A 6,549-nucleotide genomic window follows, 5' to 3' on the forward strand; every position below is an offset into this window, starting at 1 on the left:
GAGGCATGTAATAGAAGTTCTTTGCAGCTACTCTGCCCCGTAGTGTAGCAGTGTGTCCTGTGTTGTTGGTAGTTGCTCTGAGAAAAACGTAAAGGACTTCCTGACAGCGAGGTAAAGCGGCTGAGGACGGGAGCAGCAGAAAACCGTGTTTTAGACACCTAAAAAAAAAAAAAAAACGATATTAGTTTAAGTGTATGCTATATTTAGAATATTTTCACCACTTTACCTCGCCGTCAGACAGACAGCCCTTTCTGACAGGATAACAGAAGCCGTTATAGCGCTCTCTTCAAAGCCTCCAGACTCCATTCACAAAATCAGTAATTTTACCTCTCAATACACGGGAGTAGCTCGTCTACCGCTGCATCCATCGGTTACTTTCTGATCTGAACTAACGTGGCGTCCACAGCAGTACGTTGCTTAGCTTCCTGCCGGTTCTCCTGTCTTCTTCTCAAAACTGGGAGCAAGTACTGTCACTCTCTCTCACTCATCTTCAACCTCTTATCCGGGGTCGAGTTGCGGGGCCAACAGCTCCAGCAGGGGACCCCAAACTTCCCTTTCCCGGGCCACATTAACCAGCTCTGACTGGGGGATCCCGAGGCGTTCCCAGGCCCAGGGGGGGGCATCCTTACTAGATGCCCAAACCACCTCAGGTGCCTCCCTTCAACGCAAAGGAGTAGCGGCTCTACTCCGAGTCCCTCACGGATGACTGAGCTTCTCACCCTATCTCTAAGGGAGACGCCAGCCACCCTCCTGAGGAAACCCATTTCGGCCGCTTGTACCCGCGATCTCGTTCTTTGGGTCATGACCCATCAGCCCTCATGACCGTAGGTGAGAGTAGGAACGAAGATTGATCTACCGGCCTTCCGGCTCAGCTCTCTTTTCGTCACAACGGTGCGGTAAAGCGGATGCAATACCACCCCGCTGCTCCGATTCTCCGGCCAATCTCACATTCCATAGTCCCCTCACTCGCCAACAAGACCCCGAGGTACTTGAACTCCTTCACTTGTAAAGTATGTAACGTTAATACACTGATTATAAGAATGTATGTATATACTGTACATGTAGCAGCGTCATCGCTTAAACTTGAAATAAGTCTGTGTTTCCACAATCAAACAATTCAGTAGTTGTCAAATAAAAAAAAGAGGAAGCAGCTTCTTGTATCACTAATAAATAATTAAGTTCCAAAATAAGGTGGCAGGTCGTCTTCCTGCATGCATGCATGGATTTTCTAATCTGAATTTGTATGTGCATGTAAACGTCCTGACTGAGGACAGAGAGAGGAGGATAATGTTGTGAGAACGTGAGACGGATCTTCTGCTGTCGGCATCGTGTTGCTTGAATTCTGTGGGAAACCAGAAATGACATTCCCGTCCGCTGAAGCAACTCTCAGCCGTCTCTGTCGTCTCTCTGAACGATCCAGTCAGAGAGTTTTCTCATCCCCGTCTATCGGGGCCGACCACATAAAAACCGGCCTCGCATCTCGCTGGAGGAGGGAAGAACTTTAATTACATGTTTGTGTCCGTCCTGAAAAACAAGACGATGAGATTACCAAATGATCGTCTCAAAGAGGGAAAACGTCTTCCCCCTAAAAACACTGTTGACAACAATAAAGAAGCTTCTCAAATGGGATGTGGTCAAGTGTCACGTTTGACTTTGTGGAAACGTGTTCATTTCTCACTCTTTTTTATGACGTTTTAGGACCAACTTTTTGTGGTATTTGTTGAAAAATATAAAGAAAAAACCGACTCTATGTACACCCTCATCCTCCATGGAGATCCAATGGAGAGAAAAGGAGTTAAAACATTAGATCACAGTTTAAAATGCAACCGAATCCTCCTCCTTAACGTCTCTATAATTTAATACTGAGAGTATTTTGTAATCAAATGTCTTCAGATAATTAATGACCCCACTAATAATAATAATGTGGTGTGTTAGTTGTTTGTTTGGAGAGAAAACTCTTTTAATTCTTTAATGTGGGTTGAAGGTTTGTGGGCGGCTCTCTGTAACTGTTGTTTTGAAGCGAGTGTTTAACGTCTCAGAACAGGCTGTTCTCTCTGGAGCTGAGCTAATAATCTGTCAGCCGCTCTGAAACCTGAAGCTCTTTATTACTTCTAATATCTGGATTACTGCACTACGTTTCTTTAATATCACACATAAAGTGTCTTCACTCACTTTAAGGTCAAGTCTTTGTCAATGAAGATATGAAATAACTCTGATATTTAATCTTTTGTTGTTTCAGTGTTTTATTTTAAATGAGACTTTTTTTTAGCTTTTTTTTTTATTATTTTCCTTTCTCTGATGTTCTCCGACAGGCATTAAATAAGTTAAATTATCATTTAAGAGATGATAGCACACTTTATTTTTAAATAATAATGCATTTTCTTTGACTTGAATACGTGCAAGATTCTTGTGAGTCGAGCTGAAACTTAGTGGATTGACACAAAATTACTTAAAATATTTTATAATTGAATAATTGTTTCAGTAATTTTTTTAAGTAAAAAGAGCCAAATGTTCTCTGGTTTTAGCTTTTTGAATGTGAGGATTTACTTCTTCTTTGTCATACATCGTAGTAAACTGAATATATTTTTTGGTTTCGGTCGGACAAACATGAATTTGACTTTGCCTTTGGCTCTGGGACATCATGATGAATAGTTTTCACTTTTCTTAAAGAACTTTATTTCAGTTAAATGAGAAAATAATGTTTTAATTAATGGATGATGAAGATATTTGTTAGTTGCAGCCACTTCAGAGCTTCTTCTTTCACTTTTATGTGAAACTTGCATCTGTTTTTTGTGACAGCTTTCCATTTATACTGTGTGGTTTCTTAGATTTGATATAAGTGTGTGTGTTTTGTCTGTGCAGGCCGCGGGGACCTGCAGCCCCAGCTGGACAGCGCCATGCAGGACGTCAATGATAAATACCTGCTGCTGGAGGAGACGGAGAAGCAGGCGGTGAGGAAGGCGCTGGTGGAGGAGAGGAGTCGCTTCTGCTGCTTCGTCTCCATGCTGAAGCCCGTCGTGGTCAGTCACACATCCAGACATCACATACTAACTTATTTCTTTTTTCTTACACTTATGTTTTTGTAAGAGCAACAGTTTCCCCCCGGGCATCAATAAAGTGTGTCTGATTCTGAAACATTCAAAACCACTGATTACAAAAATAAATTAAAGCCACAAGCAGCGATGGACGAGCTCTCGCACCTTCTTGCACCTTCTCGGGGGGGTCTCTGGGCGGGACGCCGGTTGACGCAGCTGTGCACTTCCTTGACCATCGGAAACTGCGCACACAAGTTCGATGTTTTTTTCCTGTGTGGACGCATCATTGTCGCATCATATCATTGGGGTACGACATGCACAGTAAAATCTGGTCTGCTCTCACCGAAACTGAGCCAATAGCGATGCACGACCGTAGTTCCAGTTACACCTGTGTCATACCCTACAGCTCAAGACTGTGTCCCAGCCTCTTTCAATTAGCCTTGCGTGGAGAGCGTGGAGTGTGTGGTGCTGGAAAATGACATATTGGTAAATTTTGATTTTGAGTGTAGACCAGACGATGTAAATTTCATGTCAATTGAATGATGTTTGTCACACAAGGCCTACTTCCTGTTGTGAAATGGAAATGATGGTTGGCTTTCTTTTGAAAATTCTTAAGGGGCCTATTGAGCTAATTTGCCACAGCCAAGCCCAAGACCCATATCATACGTAAAATTGCGCCACTTCTGATGCGTGTGCCAAGTTTTGTGACTTTTCAAGTACCTACTAGACTAATTGTTTCAGCTCTAAACTTTACTCATAGAGCAACTTTTCAAAACAAAAGTTGCAAAGTGCTTTACTGCCAAGTGCCAAAAAGTACAAAATCAAAACCAAAATAAACAACCACAGTGGTGCAAAATGCAGAATGAAACAAGAATCAAACACAACAGGCTTAAAACACGATGGTTTAGTCCACAAAATGTCCTCAAGTTCACGGTCCATGGAGGAGAGATCGTCAAAGGATTCGAGCAATCCTCTGTTAAACTGAAATTATGGTGAACATTTCACCTACAAAAACATCAGCGTGTTAACTTGTGATCATGTTAGCATTTATATTAGTAAAAAAAACAGTAAAAGACCTTTAAAGGGGACACATCGGGCTCCTTTTTAGGTTCATGCTTACATGCTTTAATGTTCAAAAAACACTTTATTTTTCTCATACCGTCTGTGCTGCAGCTCCTCTATCACCCTCTGTCTGAAACGTTCTGTTTGTAGCTTAAATCTCCAGTGGAAGTATCGCTGTGGAGTAGTTTGGTTGTTGAGTTTTGAGCCCGTTGATGTGTTTGTATGTCGTCAGGAGGAGGAGATGTCCATGCTGGGGGAGATCACTCACCTCCAGACTCTGAACGACGACTTGAAGGCTCTAACTATGGACCCACACAAGCTGCCGGCCTCCAGCGAGCAGGTACTGAACCTAACAGATCTCCTAACCTGCACCTGTGTGCTGATCCAGGATCCAGACAGCTGCCAACACACTGTAGAAGACTGGTTCCGTTATTTTACCTGACGTCTCCTCTCTCTGTCTCTCTGCAGGTCATCGTCGACCTAAAGGGCTCCGAGTGCACCTGGTCCTACCAAACGCCGCCCTCGTCACCGAGCACCACCGTATCCAGGAAGTCCAGCATGTGCAGGTAGGTTGGTTGCCATGGCCACAGAAACGGTCCATTATCTCAGCAAAACCTCCCCAACAAGCTGAAACATGTACTGTTTCATCCTGTTTGCTCTCTGCTGCCTCCCTGTGGTCCACAGGAGGAACTGCAGCTTTATTTCTGATTAGTTTAATGAACATTTCTAATTGATATTAGAGGAATATGTAGTGTTGTACTCTGAGAACAGTGAAGTACATCAGAAACCGTCATCTTTTCTGTTGTTTTAATATAAAAAGGGAAGGAGGAGTTGCAGCTGATCAGGATGATTCTAGTAGTTTCTTCGTGGCAGCAGAGCGTTTCAGCTGCAGCGGGATCACAGAGGGCCAGACTGTTGGTCTAGTTCCCAAAAAACAGTCTTAAAAAGTTCTCTGTGGTCTGGCGGGACTCAGGGAACATCTGCTTCAGTTACAGACTTCCCTCTGATGATGGCTGTTTTTAAACATCTGTCCAGTTTCTCAATCAATTATGTAACTTTTCCACATTTAAAATATCTAAAAATGACAACACCTATGTTCTATATCTCATCAAGTTGTGTACATGAATACTCTTATCAACATGGGAGTGGACAATTATGCTGCTTTATGCAAATGTATGTCTTCTACCATGAATTGATTCCCTCTCGTCCCCTCTCCTCTCCTCTCTTCTCTTCTCCTCTCCTCTCCTCTCCTCTCTTCTCTTCTCCTCTCCTCTCCTCTCCTCTCCTCTCGTCCCCTCTCCTCTCCTCTCTCCTCTCCTCTCTTCTCCTCTCCTCTCCTCTCCTCTCCTCTCCTCTCCTCTCCTCTCCTCTCCTCTCTTCTCTTCTCCTCTCCTCTCCTCTCCTCTCCTCTCCTCTCCTCTCCTCCCCTCTCCTCTTCTCTCCTCTCCTCTCCTCTCCGTCCTACAGCAGCCTGAACAGCGTGAACAGCAGTGACTCTCGCTCCAGCGGCTCACACTGCCACTCCCCCACCTCCCACTTCCGTTACCGAGCCTCCTCTTCCTCCTCTTCCTCGGTGCTCCCCCAGCAGCCGCCGGCCCGCCTCTCCTCGGTTTCCTCCCACGACTCTGGCTTCATCTCACAGGACGCCTTCCAGTCCAAGTCCCCTTCACCCATGCCCCCGGAGACCTCACAGGTAAGGAAAGAGGAAAAACAACACTCACTCTGTCCACTCTTCATCCTCCAGTGAGGTCAGAAAACCCCTCCAGGTTGCTAGGATACCGTAGGTTCATTAGCTCGAAGCTGCAGCTCATCTGTGTGTGTCTGTGTGTGTGTGTGTGTGCTGAGTCACCCCAGCAGCCAGACAGCGTGTTCACTTTTCCCCTGCAGGGTTTCCTAAGTTGTGGTTCACGGGCAGAGTGGGGACACCCAAATTAGGGCTGCAACTAACAATTATTTCCAATATTGATGAATCTGTGCTTTAAAACATGTATTGTATTGTGTCGTAGAGTCCTCGGTGACGTCTTCAATTGTCTCATTTTGTCCGACCAACAGTCCAAAACTCAAAGATATTCAGTTTACGGTGATTTAAAACAAAGAAAAGCAGCAAATCCCACGAAACGTTTCATTCATTTTTTAAGCAAATGATTAATTTCATTCATTTTCTGGCATATCGACTAATTGTTGCAGCTCCAACCCAAATTTTAAAAATGTTTGCCACTCTAAAAAATCAAGGGAAATAAAAGACATTCATTATTTATACTAATTATTTCATACATTATGAGAAATCAACCCTACATAGGTGAGGTGAAACAAACAAATGGGGCATTCAAGAGCTCTCACATGTTCAAAGGGGTTTTTCGAACATTTTTTCTGACATTTTTAATTTTTTTAAACTTTTTTTAGGACACATTTGTCGGACATTTTTCAGACATTTTTAAAACTTTATTTTTAA

The 6,549-nt window shown here is 43.7% G+C and overlaps 1 protein-coding gene across 7 annotated transcripts in view; it reads left to right on the forward strand.

Moving 5' to 3' along the window:
* Positions 1-6,549, forward strand: part of LOC119503721 (protein MTSS 1-like) — a 60,716-nt gene that overhangs the window by 43,488 nt on the left and 10,679 nt on the right. For 4 of the 7 annotated variants that reach the window (XM_037795625.1, XM_037795629.1, XM_037795627.1 and 1 more), the window contains exons 8-11: positions 2,863-3,020; positions 4,330-4,437; positions 4,566-4,663; positions 5,565-5,790. In XM_037795625.1, coding sequence (XP_037651553.1) covers positions 2,863-3,020; positions 4,330-4,437; positions 4,566-4,663; positions 5,565-5,790 — 590 coding nt within the window. The remainder of the gene's footprint in view (positions 1-2,862; positions 3,021-4,329; positions 4,438-4,565; positions 4,664-5,564; positions 5,791-6,549) is intronic. The other 3 variants (XM_037795626.1, XM_037795628.1, XM_037795631.1) reach the window with 1 other exon arrangement.

This window comes from Sebastes umbrosus, chromosome 15 (assembly GCF_015220745.1).
Source record: "Sebastes umbrosus isolate fSebUmb1 chromosome 15, fSebUmb1.pri, whole genome shotgun sequence".
NCBI lineage: Eukaryota > Metazoa > Chordata > Actinopteri > Perciformes > Sebastidae > Sebastes > Sebastes umbrosus.